Source organism: Antechinus flavipes, chromosome 6 (genome assembly GCF_016432865.1).
Source record: "Antechinus flavipes isolate AdamAnt ecotype Samford, QLD, Australia chromosome 6, AdamAnt_v2, whole genome shotgun sequence".
In the NCBI taxonomy this organism is placed as follows: domain Eukaryota; kingdom Metazoa; phylum Chordata; class Mammalia; order Dasyuromorphia; family Dasyuridae; genus Antechinus; species Antechinus flavipes.
The window spans coordinates 39,233,095-39,252,490 of NC_067403.1; the positions used below are offsets into that span (position 1 = coordinate 39,233,095).

At 35.0% G+C, this 19,396-nt stretch overlaps 1 protein-coding gene across 2 annotated transcripts in view; it reads left to right on the forward strand.

Annotated features, from left to right (window-relative positions):
- The window catches only part of KIT (KIT proto-oncogene, receptor tyrosine kinase), an 83,328-nt gene that overhangs the window by 45,668 nt on the left and 18,264 nt on the right, over positions 1–19,396 (forward strand). For both annotated transcript variants that reach the window (XM_051964306.1, XM_051964307.1), the window contains exons 5-8: positions 506–668; positions 5,381–5,570; positions 6,171–6,286; positions 18,577–18,694. In XM_051964306.1, the coding sequence (XP_051820266.1) occupies positions 506–668; positions 5,381–5,570; positions 6,171–6,286; positions 18,577–18,694 (587 nt within the window). The remainder of the gene's footprint in view (positions 1–505; positions 669–5,380; positions 5,571–6,170; positions 6,287–18,576; positions 18,695–19,396) is intronic.

Genomic DNA, 19,396 nt, shown 5'->3' on the forward strand with positions numbered 1-19,396 from the left:
AGGCTTTATTAGCATTAACCTATCAATCAAGCAGTCGACTAGCATTTGTCAAGGTGTGCATCAGACGCTGTGCCGATCAGGTGCTTTAGGATGCAAAGGTAAATTGCCCGCATGGAGTCTCCATTCCATTGCAGAAGATGGCCATAGATCTATTTCATATTCTGTGGAGGACTGATTCCCTCTCGTGAAGGCTATAAATTGGATCTTTGTGGCATTTGGAGTTTTGGATTCCATATTTATTTGTAAGAAATGTATTCACGCGCATTTTCTTTTCTTTTCCCTATAATGACATACTTTCAATATGGTATTGTAATATGAAGAGAGGTTCCAGTGACAGATTTGTCATGATGCCTTATTATTCCTTCTTAAGCAACGTAGGACATGAATATTAATATGATGAAGTTAATTGCTGCTATTTTTAATTTATCTGAGAAAGATTTTGCATCTCTTTTAGATGTTAATCTTTGATTTTTTCCCCCCCTTTCGTCTCTCCTGTAACCCACAGATCAGCACCAGTACTCAAAGCCGGCATTTTGGTGATTACGCTTACGAACGTCAGCACATATTGAGAATCGGTTCAGTAAGAGTTAATGATTCTGGAATCTTCATGTGTTTTGCCAATAATACTTATGCACCTGCAAATGTCACAGCAACCTTAAAAGTAGTAGGTAAATATCTTGTGTGGGAATATATAAATTATTGTCTTGGTTGGAAATGAAATTGGGTGATGGGTATTCTTTTTTCTTCACTGTAATGAAATGTTGAGCTTTTTCTTTGTAATAGACATCATGGGCCTGCCATATTTTTGTAACAGAGACCAAATTATTCCTTTTAAAATTTTTTAAGAGGGTGTGTGAAGACATAAATAAGATTGTTTCAGGTGAGACCTGTGGTTTTTTCTTTCTTTATTAATTTTTTTTTCCTCATACAAGTCTCAACCCAGTTTGCCAACGTAAACTTAAGCTTGCAATTTAGAAAAATCTTGTTGTCCTTCTGTAACTCTGCTTTGAGAAAAAAGGAAGAGAATTTCTCTACTGGAAAAACCTAATGTAATAAATCTTGATCATTAATCTTTTCTGTTTTCCCCACCCTTATGACCATCAGCACTTTTTATTAAATATATTAACATGGTAGCTGTAGCTTGCCTCCAGAACTCTCAAGAAGACTGATACTTTGAAGACCAGAATTAATTGGGAAAATATAATTGAAATATATTTAACAAAATGAATATACAGTTGAACATAGATAATGTTGACATATGGTTTTCTAAATCAATGTGTAGCTCACAGGGACCTTCATAATTTAATATGGTTTCTATTTGTCTGACATCACTGTGATAGATTAATGTTTCTAGGAGACCTCCTAAGTTTGAAGAGGGTAGAAGAATAATTGAAACTAAGGGTCTCAAAGTGGTGGAGGATAGTTTTGGGGATGTCTGAAGGGGGAGGGCTAGAGTCAGGGGGAAATTGGACCTGTGAGTTCACAACGAATGCAGATGGATAGCCCATTTCTAACTTGCTTTCCCTAGGACACGGAAAGGTTAAGTGATTTAACCACATTTGCACTGCTAGTATTTTTCAGAGGAAGGACTTCCTGACATATCTAGCTCTCCGTTAGCTAAACCACGCTGCCTCTCAATATTGTCTAGTATTTTTAGATTTTTCTCTCTTACCTTTTAACATCAATCTCTAGGACAGTGGCTGGATTTTAAATTACCATTATCTTCTATACAGAATATAAGTTGTCGCTAATGATTTAATGAATCATATTTAATTTGGGTAAATGCCCTGATTTCTTAAACTTGGAAATGCCATATAGGTTTTCAAGGCACTTGTCATCTTCAATTTGGATGTGTGGTCTACTTAAGCAGTGGTAGAACATAGGATGTGTTCATTCTTTTCAGTTGTCTGATCCCATTTGGGGTTTCTGTGGCAAGGATACTGGAATGGTTTTGCCATTTCTCTTCTCTGGCTCATTTTACAGATGGGGAAACTGAGGCAAACTAGTTTTAAGTGACTTGCCCAGGATCACACATATAGCTAGTAAGTATTTGAGACTCCTGACTCCAGGCCCAGAGCTTTATCCAATGAGTCACCTACCTGCCCAGGATGAGTTAGAAACATAAAGAAATACATTTAAAGACTTCTTAGGATTTGGGGAAATAAGTTACATGGTGAAATTGGTCTCCTATCTTACTTCATCATGAACTCACTTAGCTCCCATTTACTCTGTGGTCTGTAGTGGAAAGAGAATAGACTTGCATAATCAGAAAATTTAGTTCTCATCTCATCACTAGCAATGTGATTTGGGTAGTAATTAATCTCTGGATCTGTTTCCTCCTCCATGAAACAAGGCACTTGGATTCTCTTTAATGTTCTCTTCTAATTAGCAGAGATCTGCTTTTAGCTCGTATGATACCGGATCCTTTGCGCAAACATCCTCCCACCAACCCTTTTCTCCATCAAGTTAGAGATCATATTATTGGATCACTTTCAGCTTCTAGACTGATACATTGCATTTCTTTTCTTTGGTGGAAAAGCCATTGGAAAATCAGTCACTGCTCTTAAAGAGTGTAGAGGGGACCAGTGAGGAGAAAATAAGAAGCACAATTCAATTTAAAATTGTTAGTCACTGGTATTACTACTACTTTCCTCCATCTTCCCTACAAGCTTTAGCTGAAATCATCTTTATACTTTTTATATGTAGGTGAGGTGTTAAGACCAGCTAGTCCTTCTGCATGAATATTTGCAGGTAACTGATATTTTAGTGTTAGGTGAATGATGTTTCACATAATTCACCTCAATGAGAAAGGCATAAAGTAGTTTAAAATAGCAACAATCCCTCCAAAAGCCAAAACTTTTCTGTCATTTTCACTATCAAGAAAATTCATGTTCCAACTCTTATCGTGGAAAAAAGGCTATGAGATCTTGAGCTTAATCAGCCCTTTAAGGTTCTAGCAATTCTTTAATTGTAGAGAAAGTAACAACCAACATGCATAGAAGGGATTTCCTTTTCTGTGACATTTTCTATAGCAATGAAATGTGTAATAGGCACCTTGTTTCAGCATCCCTCCCTCCATCACTGCTTTGTGGAGAATAGTAGTCCCCCATTGGATGTGGTCTTGGGTTTCCTTTGGTTTTCATTTTTAAGTTTATTCCACAAATGTTTTCTCTAACAGCATTGGAGATTTGTGCACTTTTCTAGTTCAATTGCTGTTTTATAGTTTGGCATCTCTTCCAATGTCATAATGGAAAATACTTCATCCGATTGAACATGGAAGAGATACTTTGCTAACAATTATGGTGCCAGGATAGAGAGACGGGAGACTCTTTTGGCCCCAAATGCGATTGCAAGCCCTTTTATTAATTTGAATAGAAGGCCATGCTTTTTAAATATTAAACTCCATAAGTGCTAATTAGCTAAGTTGATTAGGGAGCATGTTGGTATGATATCAGCCTCAGAAAGCAATTAGTAAAACTGTTATAAGCGCATCTTGGTATGTAATCGGATTTTTTTCCCCTAATCCATTCATCTATTTCCAAGAATACAATGATGTATAACTGGAAGAGCCGCTCTGAAACCTGATCTGGGTTTGTATGTTTGGTGGGTGGTTTTGGTGGGGTGTGGTTGGGGCAAAGGGAGCTCTGGGTTGGAAAAGGAGGAAAGTCGTCGATCACTTAATTAGCTGGGTATAAAAATGATATCATCTAATTCTCAATACAGAGATCCTAGGGTATGCATCTTTATAACGGTGGACCATAAGGAATCATGTATTTCTGTTAATATTTTCATTTCCTGGGCAAGAGATGTGATGTAGCTACTGGACAAAAAAATTACACTGAGCATGTGAAAAAAAGATAGCAGGGGAAAAAACCACAGGGGATTTAAGATAAGGCTGTAACACAGAGAGAGAACCTGAGAAAAATCTTTTAAATGCAAATATTTTTTGGCAAACATTTCTGGACATTTTGCCAAGTAGCACTTTGAGTTATGAGCTTGAGAACATGAGGAATTAGCCATATTCAAGAGAGTATTGTTACGTTAGAAATTAACCTAAATTAATTTAGGAAGTCATTGTCCAGTAGTTGACTAGAATGTTTTCAACTCCTTTGTAGCTTCCACAGTAGTTTATAATGAAAACTGGGAAGTAAAGGGAAGCATCTAGATGATTTATTAGGAGCCGACTGTTCCTTAAGTCAATTTATAAAAGGTCTAAATAGTACATGGACAGAGTTTTTTTGGTTGTTGTTTTGTTTTGTGTTTTAGTTCTTTAATTTCTACAAAATTGATATGGGTGAAGGAGTTGGCTATATTAGGAAAAAAACTATTTCCTATGAAATTTTGCTATTTATTGATAATATTTGCTCTTTCATTACCTTTATTTATCAATATATAAAAGAGCTATTCATAGTATAAACATTTTTTTAAAAAGGAAAAGGGAGGGGAATTAAAAAATTCACCAACAACTTTTATTTCTTTAATGCGATAAAGTGAAAACTGATGAGTATTTTTAAGCAAATAAATCTTAAGACAAACCTTAGAAGTACATATTTATTGAACTTCACATCATAAATTAACAGTATTTAAATAATAGGAAGTAGAAATTTAAGGTTCTCTGGATTAGATTTGTAAATTGATTTTTGTACATTAACACTGAATGTTGTGTATAACAGCAAATTTCAAATACAGTAAAATATCCTCCCTCCCCCTTTTGCTATATATTTGATACCTCTCAGCTCAGTATATTTGGAAATTAAAAAAAATTCTTGAATATGGAACTGCAAACTTAGTTATTTACAGTTTTGTTTTCCAAAATGTCTATATTAACAGGATAATTAAATTTTTTCAATGTCCCCTTCTCAAACCCCCCCCCCCCTGCTTTTCCCTTTTAGTATATTTTTTCCAGACATTGGTGATGATAGATATCTTTACTGACTTAACATAATTATACTTGGTATTCTCTATTGTCATTTTGGTTCTTATCCAAGTAAATCTCAGGTAACTCACCTAATTGTTGATCTTGACGGGCCAAAGGTAACATGATTTTCTTGGTTATATGGCATTAAGAAAGCTCCTCATAAATTTTGTATGTATAATTATGGGTTTCTTTTTTCCTTACATTTCTTTAATGGGATATCACCCCCTCTATATACTGAGCAACTTATACAGTATTTTGTCCAAAATAGAATTTTAATAATTATTCGATGAATGGATGAAGTGCTTTGACTTCATTTCCATACTACAAATGAATTTATTCTATATTTAATCTTTTAATATTGTATTTAATCCATTTAGAGTAAAAATTCTGTCTGATAAGTGAAGGCTTTGGGAAATGCCATTGTTAACTTTTCCCCTTTGCTTTTTTCTCTGTTATTATTAGAAAAAGGATTCATTAACATTTTCCCCAAGACGAATACCACAATTTTTATAAATGATGGAGAAAACATAGACTTAGTGGTCGAATATGAAGCATTTCCCAAACCTGAACAGCTTCAGTGGATATATATGAATGGAACAGTGAGTGACAAATGGGATGATTATACCAAGCCGGGAAGTCTGAGTACTATCAGGTAAAGCAAAGATGGCAGATCTGATACTTGGGACTTGAAATATTTGAGACAAATCTTGGAATATTCTTTGATCTTTGTTTCTTTAAGGATGTTGTCTGTATTTACAACATGATAAAACTTTCCCATTCATTTATGCAAAGATATATGAGCAAGGCATAAATTATGAATTTTATATATCCATATATATGATTTTATTTATCATATGTGTGTATGTATGTGGATATGCATATATATTTTATGTGGATTTTATATACATATGTATGTATATAAAATCACTTAAAATTTAGGAAATCATTTTCTATTTTTGTGCCTCGTTCCACTACACTTTTGATTTTAAAGTTTATTCTAACCATACCCATAAAAATTTGATATACCCTCTGAAGTACAAAATTGACTTTCCCAGGATTTTGTCTGATTTCAAGATCAGAAGTATAAAATCCCATATGATAGAATTCATCATCCCAAGCTGTGAGAAGCCTCTCTAAACATTCTTTGAGTATTTTCTCCAGGTGACTAAAATGGCATGTTTCCAATCGGAGATAATGAAAAATGCATGATTCCCCAGGTCTGTGACCATTTATTTTTATTTTATTTTTGTAGGTATATAAGTGAGCTTCACCTTAACAGATTAAAGGGAACTGAAGGAGGTCCTTACACTTTTTCAGTGTCTAATGAGGATGTCAGCGCTTCTGTAACATTTAATGTTTATGTAAAGAGTAAGTAAAACGCGTGGTTCTTTGTCATTTTTTTCTTAAGGGATTTGTCTTTGTAACAGGTGAAGAATAGAATATGTGTTCTGTAAATATATGACCAATAGAAAAATAGGGTGGACTGGTGGTGAGAACCCAGCACCTGGGAGTTCATCTTTTGCTGCTGCTGCTTATTACCGGGTGACCTTGGAGGTGTTCTTCTAAATTATTTCCCCCTTTCTTAAGATTACTGTGTGTAGAAATTAAAAAAAAAAAACAAAACTTTCATGTATTGTTATATAAAATGGAAATTCAGACATCGAGAAAGAAGTTGAAGTTAACTTCTTTATCCTTTAAATAGTATCTATTTCAGTCTGACATTTTGATGTATATCATAACCTTCTGTAAGGTAAATGGGATAATGGATGGAGGACTGTTGGTCATTGATTCAGTTCTGCCCTGGGCTAGTAACTTAACCTCTTAATGTCTTTGACTCCTTAAGTCATTCTGGGATAGGAGGAATTTATGTGATTGGAGTTCTTTGCGGGGAATCTGCACGTACAATTCTAGTCAAGAAATCTAAAAGCCACTGGACTTTGTTTTTGAAAGCCTGTGTGTGAAAGCTTTGGTTTTGGTTGCCAAATCTTTGTCTATTTGGGGTTTTATAACCTCATTTTAATCTTGAGGTATCAAGCATCTTTGTTATCAGTTTGGTTCCTTCTCATACCAATGGAGATTATCCTTTTCATACCTTCATACCGTCTTTATATTTGAAAGAACCCTGATATTCCTTTATATCTGAAAGAACCTTGATATTCCTTTATATTTGAAATAATCCTGATATTCCTTTATATCTGAAATAACCTTGATTTTCAATGACTTCCTTTATCATAAACATTAGGGTGAGATATAAAATAAGGAATTGAGAGCTAAAGGTCTTGGCTACTGTGATGGAATAGACGCGTTACAAAGTCCAAGAAGAAGATGGTAGACTTAATAAAGTTGTTCATGTGTTTTCTGTGTTAATGACATTATGCTGGTTCAGTAGAAAAGAGCTTGGTACCCATCCAAAAGAGCTGGAAAAATGTATGGATGAAAAGTATCTGTAGCCAGACCAGCACTTGTGTTTGGATGGACAGTTCCCAGGGCTTTATTCATCAGCCTTCCTTCTTGGGACAGATGGTACAAACGGACAACAGGAAATAAACAGGAATAGGAGAACGGGCTAGATCAAAGCTTGGTACACTGGATCACAATCCCATATGGGGTCTTATGACTGAAGGTGGTGGTCGCGAAATTGATTTATCCCCCTTCTTGGGACAGATGGCACAAATGGACAACAGGAAATAAACAGAAATAGGAGAACAGGCTAGATCAAAGCTATGGGTCACAGTCCCATATGGGGTCTTATAACTGAATGTGGTGGTCATGAAATTATGATTTATTATCAGTAAATGTTTTGAGTTATATACCTATTTTATACACCTATAGCCCAGAATCACATAAAAATGTCTTGAACAAAAAGAATGGAATCATAAGTGGAAAGAGTTTAAGAAGCCCTAGATTGCCATTAGGAAACCTCAAAGCTTCTGAAATAATCCCATAGTTTTCCAAAAAACAAGCCTATCTCCTTCAAACCCAAACTCCTCTGGCATTGCTGTATAAGGTTGTAAGATGTAGGACTTGACAAGCCTCTAAGAATTGAAAATGAAGGTTAACAGAGTAGGAAATGACAAGGCTTATTGTGGATGTCGGCAGACTGCAACTAAAACCAATGAGGAACTTGGAAGAACAAGAATAAAAGCTGTTATCAGGGGAAGTAGAAGAGAAATTCCTTTCAAGATGCCAGCTCCCACCCAGACTGAGAACCCATTAACTTTCTGATTCTGATTTGAAAAGAACACTGAACCTGAGCATTGTCCAGAGCTATAGTATTCAAGAGCTGAGTTTTGTTCCTAGAAGTATCAGTACTGTAGGAAATTGAGAACTTTCTCCATCCTGGAATGTTTCCCAGTTCTTTACAAAGTATGTAAAGTGTTTTGTTTTTTAATTGGAAAGATATTTTTACTTGAGTTAAGAACATTGCCTTAGAGATGAGGCTTTTTTTTTTTTTAAGTTCAAGATGTTTTTGTCCAGTCTCATGGTTTTCATCTGAATATATTAATCATGAAGAATAATTTTTGTTACATTTAGTTTAAAGTTTAAGTATAAAGGAGCCCAGTTAAGAATGATATCACTTTAAAGGGTTGGACATATGATATATATATATATATATATATATATATATATATATCTATCTATCTATATATGTGTGTGTGTGCGTGTGTGTGTATGTATGTATATGTATATATATATATATATATATATATATATATATATGATTGTGCTTAATTTTTCTTTTTATGCAAGGGGAGACATTAACAGAAGGGTCAAGTCAGTTGTCTCCAGGGTTCTAATAATGGGTGGGGAGAGAGGAAAAAATAATGTAAATTTAAAAATGTTTATTTCTGATTTTTGTAAAATATTCCTTTTAAAATAGCTTCCTCTATCTTTCCCTTCTTCTCCAGAGAACCATCACCTTGCAACAAAAATTAAGAGAAAAAGCAGTTTGTTAAAATCATCACATCAACCAATAGTGGTAGTATATGCTATATTCCACACCTCCAGGTCTCCCTTTCTGAAAAAAAGGGAGGAGAACGCATGATGGCCAACCTTAACTATTATCATTACAGTATCACTAGTTTGGGGGATTTTTTATTGGTGATTTACTTCCAATTGTGTTGGTATAGATACTGTATGTATCAATTTTTTGTTCTGCTTGCTTCAGTTTGAAGTGTTTCATATCAATCAGATTTCTTTTCTCCTCTCAACCAAATTTCATTTACCCATTCCCCACTAATTGGCATCTCCTTGCCTTTTCCATTTGTTTTTCAAAATAAAAGAACTTGAAATTGTTAACATCATTATAATAGCCATAATTGGCCATCCTGCATTCCCTTCCCTTCTTTGCTACTCTAAAGAGAAAAGCCCACTTTTTAAATGATGATGATTAAATGGCAACATTTATGTTGAATTCTAAACTCCTAATATTTGGTGTTGAGTACATATTCATATTCATTTTCTACTTTCACTAGATTTCTTACAGGTAAATCTAATTTGGAGTAGTAGTTAGATTATTGAAAATCCAGTTTATGTTTGGGAAGCCATATATAAGTTTTTGAGGAAACTTTACAAGTCATTTATGAGCTTTAAATGAAATCTGCTCTTTGAACTTTGGCTTTGTCATTTATAAAATTAGCAAGTTTTATTAGATGGACCGTATTGCCCCTTTGTGCTCAAAATCCAGGCTCTCTTGAATTTGCTTAGTTATTAGCAAAATGTGTCAGCCCTCCAGCCACGGTTTGATTTGTAAGTCTTTGTTAGGTAATTGACAGAATTCAGACTTTCCATTGACTTTAAGACCCAACATGCTTTGAATTATGACATGATCTTTCAAAATAGCTGATACGGAGCACTTTAAGGTTTGAAATGCACATTTTCCTTTGTTCCCGGTTCCTGAGGGAACTGGCCTTCATACTAGTACAATGCTTGCCCAATGTTGCCCAGCTTAATAATGCTCTGAGGTCTTGGGTCTTTGCTTGACTCTTAAGTTCAGTGGCTATTTTTACTATGCCATGCTACCTCAATTAGTAGATAATATCTAGGAGCTGCTGTGACATGAAAAAAGAAATCATTATCTTTTAGACTTGACTAACAAGCCAGATTGTCCTGGGCTAATTCTCAGAAGCTTTCTAGGTGCTGAAGCCTTTCTAATTTGGAAGATCCTGTCAAGGACTTGCATCCCACTGGCTTAGCTTTGGATCACCTGGAATTGCTTGTAGTTTCATCATAAGGGCCAATACACTTATAAAAAGTAAGCTCTAAAGGAAGTGATTTCATCCCAGATTTTGTTATGAATGATTTTATTCCATTTGCATCTCCTTTTTACAGGTAAGGAAAAAGTGACCCTTAGGTGAATTAATGCCTTCTCCATACCATACCTGATTTTCCTCTATAGAAATGCAAATTCTGCTTCCTAAATATAGAATATCCTTTTGATCTAGTCCTAAGAGTGGAATGAAAAGCTCATTTCTACCTTTTTCATAGCTCAATCAGCTTTAATGTTTTAATGCTACCTCCATAAACAAAATATTTTGTTTCGAATTTATCTCTTGGTATCATTTATATTTTGAATCATATTTATACTTTGAGCATTTTGAAAACTAACATTTAAAATTCAGTGACTGTTCCCCTTGAGAATGTGCAACTTTCTTGAAATAGGGTTTCTTGACCATTTTTGTGTCATGGATCCCTATTGGCTGGCAAAGTCTATGGAACCCTTCTCAGAATAACATTTTCAGATAATTCAAATAAATAACATTTCAGATAATTAGGAAATACTGAATTTCAGAGGTAATTAAGGATTAATTTTTCCACCCAAATTCATGGGCCCCTTTATCTATACACAAAACCCCAGGTGTAAGAACACCTGCTTTAAAAGAACACATAGTAAGGTCGGCCGAACCCCTTTGGGCTTAGGAAATCTAAGATTATTTTTTCTCTTCTGGCATTTAAGAGCTTAGTTGAGTTAAGATTTTTCCCTAGCTTTGATTTTCACCATAAAATTTGAATAAGAACCCTTATAATATCTACTTTACAAGGTCGTAGTGAAGAAAGTGTTTCATAACTTTTAAGATCTATATAACTGAGCTCCTACTATTAAAGAAATAGGACTGAATAGTGCTTTTGGTATCTTGTTGATGCCACTTTGAGGTCATAGATCACTTTGGGTTTAAAAGCCTTAATTAAATCATATGGGGCAAATTCATAGTTTTACGTTATTTTGAAGTCATAATTGAATTTCTCTTCATTTTTGTAGTACCCCATTTTCTCATACTTAACTCTTTAACAGTGGAAGTAGGGCAAGATGATGAAGAACTTGAGAACTAATGAACCGTACACCCATCCTTGGGGTCACATAAGACATCATAAATGTTGAGTTAGATTGGATTCCAAAATGGTATTAAATTAACGTTTCCTAAAACCACTGATTTCGTTCCGTTTATGGCTAGCTGTTAGAGAGGCTTTCGAAACAATTTGAGGAAATGCTAAATAATGTATTATTTCTGAATCACTACACCATATAATTAACATCCTGTCTGGTGTTAGTGATTATTTATAGATCATAAAGTATACTGAAGCAGCCAAAGCAATAAATTGCCCAGAATGAGGCCATTTGATGAGAAAATTTCCTATGCCCCTTAAGCCCCTCACATAACCTGATCTGCTTTTGCTTATTTTTGCCAAAGGTAAATCCAGGTAAAGGATGGTATAAATAATTTAAGGGGAGAAGATATTCAAGGTAAATTCACTGAATATATTACCCCAAGAATGGTTCAAAGTACAAATCAAACATTCTTAATCTTTTCTATATTAGAGATTCTTTAGCAATTTGATGATGCCCAGGGATCCATTCTCAGAATGATGTTTTAGAATTTATAAAATATAATACATAGAATTATAGAGGATTTTATTTTATTTGTATCTCCTTTTCCAAGATTCTTGAGATAGCTTGTGGCTCACCCAAACGAAATCCGGATTTGCTTCTATAAAAATGCAAATTCTACTTCTTATAGAATGTATACAATATCATTTAGACCTAGCACTGAGAATATTATATTGAAATGTACTTATTAAAATATTTTTTAAAAACTCCCTATCCCCTTCCTCTTCTAGCTCTAGGTTAAGACCTCCTAATAGAGTTTCCCATTCATGCACTGCAAGACATCTATAGACCCATAAGTAAAATAGACCTGTGACTTATTTTAAGCCTAGTCAAAGGTGCCTTTTTCATTTCAATTTCATTAGAAATTTTTGGAAATATTACTCTCCCTTCAAAGAGTGCACACTTCCTTTCCTTTCTTGTAATAAAATTTTCAGCAAAAACATTGAATAACACTGTCTGACAATCTGTGTAATCTGTCCTTTTTCTTTGCTGAGAGAAGGGATTGTGTTTCATTATTTGTTTTTGATTTCTCTTAATAGTTTTTAATTTACTTAAGTTCCCTTCCTTCTAGTAGTCTTGCGATTTGACATCCTTTTAGTAATTGTGTGTAGTGTTTTTTAGTTTCTGCTTATTTTATCCTCCCATCAGTTTTTTACCAATTTACTTCATAATAGCATTCCCTTCCTTCGTCTACTAAAGTTTATTCAGCTTTCCCAGCAATTGATCATCACCACTCTATTTCTATCCCGTTCTTTGATACTGTAGAAAGTCATGTATAAGATTTCAATCTGTCCACCAGCCATCCTTATTATCCCTTTGGCAAAGAGCCTGAGATTCAGATATGGGTCTGGGAGTGTGTGGAGAACTCACTATTGAGACTGAAGTGGCAAGCAGCTCCTGTAATTACTGGGATAACCAAAGAAGTGACAAGAAAATAAAAGAGCATTTCGAAGCAGTTGGCCATCTACAAGAATTCTAGTGCGAGAAGAGAGTGTAAGAATGATCTCTTCCAATCCCCTTTTCCCCTTAATTTTACAGAAACTGAGTGAGACCCAGAGAAAATCAGTGTTTTATCCAACAACAAATGACTACTTAATCGTCTTGTAGTCATTCAAAACCTTGGAGTGAAAGGGAGGTGATGGCGATGGCGGCTCTGGTGGTGATTTGACCTTAGTAGCTCATCCTGCTTGGAAAAGAAAGTTCTTAAAGATTCTGGACTGTTAAATGGTTCATGATGTGCTTTTTTCGGTGGAAAATAACATTAAAGATGACGCATTAGCGTCTACAATATCTTTGCCCTCTTAAAGACCACGGGGCTTTTCTGTCTGACCTAAAATCTCTTTATGGGTGGTTTTCCCCTATTAGAATATATCCTCTGTGAGAACGGGGTTCATAATTTCTATTTGAATGCTTAATACTTACTACTGCTTTATGCCTAGTCAGCACTTTATAAATTTCTTTTTTCCCCCAATAGTAGTATTTTATTTTTCTAAATACATGAAAAGAATAGTTTTTGTTGTTCATTTTTGTAAGGACTTTTATGTTCCGAATTTTTCTCCCTCCTTTCTTTACCTATTCCTTCTCCTCCCAAGAAAAATAACCCCATATGGATTAAACATAGCACTTTATACATTTCATTTTATTCAAGTGGCAAGGCAGGAATCAGAACCCAGACTTTCCTTTTCATTCAAACTCCTTCCCCTCCACCATTCACAGAAGTGCCTAGTTGAAATTTAAGTAGAAGTTTTAGTATAAGATCATCAAGTGTGTAATAACTTTGGTTTTGAGTATTTCACATCACAACTTCATTTCCTGAGGGTGGGAGGGGAATCGCCAACTAATGACTTTTTCATTACAAGTTCATGCTCATTGGCCACAGCAGTAATTGCATGATATTGTGTCTGTCGGAAATTTATCAGTATGTGCCCATCTCAGCTACTTTGGTACCACAAATACCTCACTGTGGCACTCTGGGGACATCTTGTCCCATGTAACCACATCCATCTTCCATTTCACCTGGGGACTAGAGGAGCTTCTTCAGCTCCTATTAGAACAGTCACCTCAATTAGGAGGTGATGCTTTTTTTTTTTTTTTTAAGATGACCTGAATTCTGGGAAGCACCCTTACTACTCAGGAAATGAATTAAGGTTTGAGGTATATTTTTGCATGAATTAAAAAAAATCACTTACTGGAATTTGAAGGTAAATTATCATATCATTCTAATTTACAATGTATAGAAAGAATTATTGCCCAAACTAATTTTTCTAAAAATGTTATTTTTAATAACTATATTATTTATCTGATCTGAGCACTGTCAATTTTTACTAATTGTGAGTAAGTTGAAGTTCAAGTAATAATGAAAGTTTTTTCTTAATTATTATTTGGAGAACAGATTCAAAAGACTGGTTAGTTTTAAATCCTTCCCCACTATTTATGTGATCCTGGGTGAAAGCACTTTGTTGCCTTCAGATTCTTTATTTGTAAAATAAGCTGAGGTTGAGATCTCTTCCTACTTGAAATCTATAATTCTGTGTTCTTTGAACTCCTTTTTTTGGTAGAGGATCTTTGATATATCAGTGATTGGCTAAGATAAGAAGTGGTACTCTCATCAGCTTTGGCTAAGAGAAAGTGGTTATGTGTATGGTTAGGAAGATTTTAGTGACCTAAAGGCCTTTCAGATCCTCCGGGGACCTATTGGTTGATTAGCTCTAATTTAATTATTTTTATATGATTGTCATGCCTAAATGTGCCCCTCTTCTTCCATCCTATCTCCACCACTGATCCAACTATTGTCTTAAATAAGAAAGATGAGAAAATAGTGGTGTGATTAAAAAAAATCAAAACATCAACTGGAACTTATAATGTACAGAGTATTCTACATTGAGTCCTCATATCTTCACAGAAAAGAGATTTTCTCATCTCTTCTCCCAGACCAAGTTTGGTTATTGTAAAATTTGGGGTTTTTTGTTCTCCCTGCTGAATGTTGTAGTCACTGTGTGTGTTGTATTTTCTTGGCTTTGCTTACTTTACACTGCCAAAGTTAATAGAAATTGGTATATGTGTATATATGTGTGTGTGTATATATGTATATATACATATATTTTTGAGTTTTGCTTGTTTTACACTGTATCAGTTGATAGCAATTTAGTGTGTATACTGTGTATTTGGAGTTCTGCTTACTTTACACTGTATCAGTTGATAGAAGTTTTCCTGTATTCCTCTGAATTCATTTTATTAATCATTCCTTCTAGTACAGTGATTTTTGCCATACCCCGATTAGTCATTTTTGACAAAACGTAGAAATAAAGTCAGAAATAAAAATACCAAAGTATAAATGGCAGAACTTTTTGCAGTAGACAAGAACTGAAAATAAAGTAGTTATTCTCCAATTCTCTTTGATTAGTATTTCTTATTACTAGTGAATTGGAGATGCCTTTGAAATTTGAGAATATTTTTTAATTTCTAAGAACTATTTATTCCTATACTTTGACCATTAGATATTGGGGCTCCAATTTGATTTTAAATTTTTTCCTCTGATTTTTACTCTGAACATTTATCAGAATCCCATCTTTTCCTCTTAGTCAAGAGAAATGTTTGTAGCATCAGTCTTCATGGTAATGTGGTCAGTTTTGCAGCTTAAGAAGGGATTTATTTATTAATATTATTAATAATATTACTAATTTATTAACCAAGAGAATATTGAAAAATACCTGCAAAAGTTGATCGGTAGTTGATTGGCAGTAGGATGACATGGTCACTGGAAGTGCTGAAGAGAGCAATATACCCTGATTTTCTACAGTGCCATTTTTATTTGCGTAGGAAAAATATCAATCAGCATGGACATATGAAATTTATTTTCTGTCTGCTGGAAAACAAAGACAACAATTGAAACAGTCCCTGCTTTCAAGGAGCTACTTAAACACCTTGTCTACATTTCCAACTCTCTTTATCCTTGTTAGAATTAAAGTGCCTCTTGTACCCTTGCACATTAGAGAATACTTAGGAAATCAGATCTTGGTAGTCTTTTCAAATGATCATATGTTTTTGTTTTTTTCTTTTTGATGACATTTTTTTTCTTTATTAAAGCTTCTTATTTTTCAAAACACATACATGGGTAATTCTTCAACATTAACCTTTGCAAAACCTTGTGTTCCAGTTTTTCTTCCACCTCCCTTACATGGCAAGCAGTCCAATATAGATCATATGTCTTTAAAAAAGAAATGCATATTTAATGGGTTATAATGCATTGAGAGAAGACTTATGGTCTGCAGAGAAACTTAGCTTTTCATTTTTAAAGACTTATCCTTGGTTCATTCTGATTACGTGAGACGTTTATTTCATACAGAGTTTTCCATCCACAGCCTGGTCCATACTGGGCACTTGTATACTTTATTCCACACCATTATGCTGGTCTTTCTTGGGGACTTGAATGATTGTCACTCGGGATGGGACCGGAGCTGGAGCAGCCATACCCCAAACTGGAGGGAATGTAATGTGCTCCCCAGGTTCCAGTATGCTAGCACCATGCCCTACTTTCAGCCCAATTACATTGTTGGCTGGGATAATTAAATGAAACTTGCCAGATGGATGCATGCATGGTATGTTGCTTTGTCTCCTTGCTCTATTTGTGAAAGCTGGCATGGGCTTCCAGTGCTTGAGAGTGCCCACCTTCGGATTGCTGGAGAACCCGATTGTGTGTGTGTGTGTGTGTGTGTGTGTGTGTGTGTGTGATTTCATGGGCTGCCCCCCAACAGCACCAGGCTTAAACGATCGGGTGGTATGCTATCCATGTGCCAAGACATATTGCTTGGGGGGAGGCGAGTCGCTGGAATCCTCCTACAAAGAAATTGTCATTTTCTTAGTGTGTCCGCCCTTTCAGGAAATAAATTTCCAAAGATTAAAATCTCAATCCTTTTTCTTTTGTCACATTTTTCTATCAGTTGCTAGCAACATTGTAATATTGCAAATCCAGGATAGGCTGTTTGTTTAAATAATATTGCCGCGGCCACCCGTAATGTGTGGAACTAAAATGACATACCTGCCCTCTTTAAAATAACAGCTTTCAGATGCTGAAAAATAGGATTTCAAGTCACCTAAGAAATGGCTGGCTTTGTGGATGTAGGCGTGTGAAAAATCATCATTAAGCTAGTCCCCATATAAATATTGTTTGAAGCTCTATAAAGTGCTGATAATGTTAAATTTTTATGTTGTTTGTTGGTGAGGAGCAACTTATGCAAACCAACAACTCATCTGAAAATATAATGATTGCAGGGCAAATATTGTTAACATTGAGGTTAAAAGAGCAGGTTTTGTAGCCAGGGAGATTGGAATTGAGAAAGGAATCTCTTTACTCAAGGGATCATCCAGCCTTTGCTTGAAAATCCTCATGGATTGAATTATATTCCTGAAGAATTCTAATTGATAGGAAGTTGATTTTGCTTTTGCTTTGCTTTCCCTTGACATTAAATCTAAATTTATCTTGATGTTACATCTCATTGCTCTATTTAGGAGCGAAAAGAACCAAGTTTAATCTATCTTTTCCCAAGATGACATTCCAATATTTAAGCACATCTAGTGGGTCCTTCCTAAGTCAATAGCCTTTCTGTAGAGGGGGAGGGAGTTTCCGTGTAAATTATTCTTTGTTTAAATTAAATAACAGGGATGGGCAAAACTAACCAACAAGCAAAACCTAGACCAGCAATGACTTCTGAGAAGAACACCATATTGAATCTTTGAGGAAATTGAGCATTTTTCCAGGTTTCTTTGTCATTGTTAAAAGGTGTCATTTCAGGGTCTTCTTGGTAGCACAAACTTACTTTTTACTTGATCTGCTTATCTCTTGGTTAAGAACCTATCTATATTTGGAATAAAATATGAGATAAGAAATTCCCCTATACCTTCTTCTCCATTATGGTAATTATTTGAATATTTTTATGTTGAAAATAGTAGTGCTAGGAAAGGGACCTTAGAGGCCATCCTGTGTTTGTGGGAAAAAAATATCTCTAATGATTCAAAGATTTTCTCATCTGCCTCTCTTCAGTCTTTTTTAATTCCTGTGGGAATTTAGGAATCCTGCCCTGAAGATGAACACCTTTTTAATCCAAAAGAGAGATTTGGAAAGGATTTGGGGAGGTCCCTTAATTTATTTGCTTATCTGGAAAATATCAAGGAGATAGCCTCTATGAGGGCTTTGCTCATTTATGATTTGAAGATCTTTGTGGTAATTTAGTCTAGTTTCTCAATCAAAGTAGGAATTTCCTCTATGGCATTTATGCCAGAATTTTATCCAGTCTCTACTTGAACATTCCCAATGAAGGGGACCTCACTACCTCATCAGGCAAGTTGGATAGCCCTAATTATTTATTATTATTATTATTTTTTTTTTTTTTTTTTAGCAAATCCTATCTTTTATTGAGCTACAAACTGCCTCCCTTAAACTTCCATCTATTAGGTCTGCTTTTGTACTTTGGAACAATAATGTTGATGTTTGTATGGCACTCACAATTACAACTCTGCTTAGGTAGTTTTTAGCCCTATTTTATAAATGGAGAAATTGAGACCCAGAGAGATATATGTAACATATTACCCACAGTCATATACCCATTCTTCGCTCTCGCTCAGGCCTTCTGCCCTTCTTTCATTGTCTACTGAAGTTCCTCCCTTGCCAAGATATTTTCTAGCACTGAGAACCTGTGATAAAGAAGGAAGGGGACTTTTGAGCAAGTGAACATTTGAAGCAGACTGAATTGTGCTTATTTCTCTTCTCTTTCAGCAAAGCCAGAGATTCTTACCTCTGACAGACTCATGAATGGTCTACTCCAGTGCGTGGCAACGGGGTATCCCGAACCTACAATAGATTGGTATTTTTGTCCAGGAACTGAGCCTCAGAGGTGAGATGATTTATTTTTGGCACTACTTTAAATTCAAAAGGAGCAACTTCTGTTCAGTTGAATTCTGAGTACATTCACACACACACACAAATCTTTGATTTTTCTTTTTATTGGCGTAGCTTTTTGATTGGAGTGGAGGGGGTGGATAATTGCTGTGTTTTCCTTGGTAGATACTAATTTTTGCAATTTTGTTTCCAGAAAAATGATTACTGAATGACTTCTCTATTTTGGTGGTTATCTTTTTGGATTTATCATGCAATTTCTAGCCTGCAGGTAGATAAAGCAATTTTCCAGGACACAGTAATTAGATTTCCATTTTATACACAGGGGGTAATATATGTGGGAAATGTGGCTGAAGTGATCATGAAAAAATTACTTCAGAAGTTAATTACCAAGTTGCCAAAAAATAATGATCATGCAATTACAAGCGTACAGACGCTATTTGTAAGCTGGGTATTAAAAAGACTCCTCTCCTTGAATGGTTACATAGAACATAAACAGAACACATCTAGTATTTTTTTGTACTTATTTGGGGGTTCCTATTTAGAGGTTCTATTTGCTTCATTCCACACTTAAAGCATCAGAATTAGTGGATAGGGCACCGGACTGGGAAATTAGGAACTCATATCTTTCTAATTTCAAATTCAGCCTCAGACAGTAGTTGTATCACCCTGGCCAGGTTGCTTAACTCTGTTTGCCTTA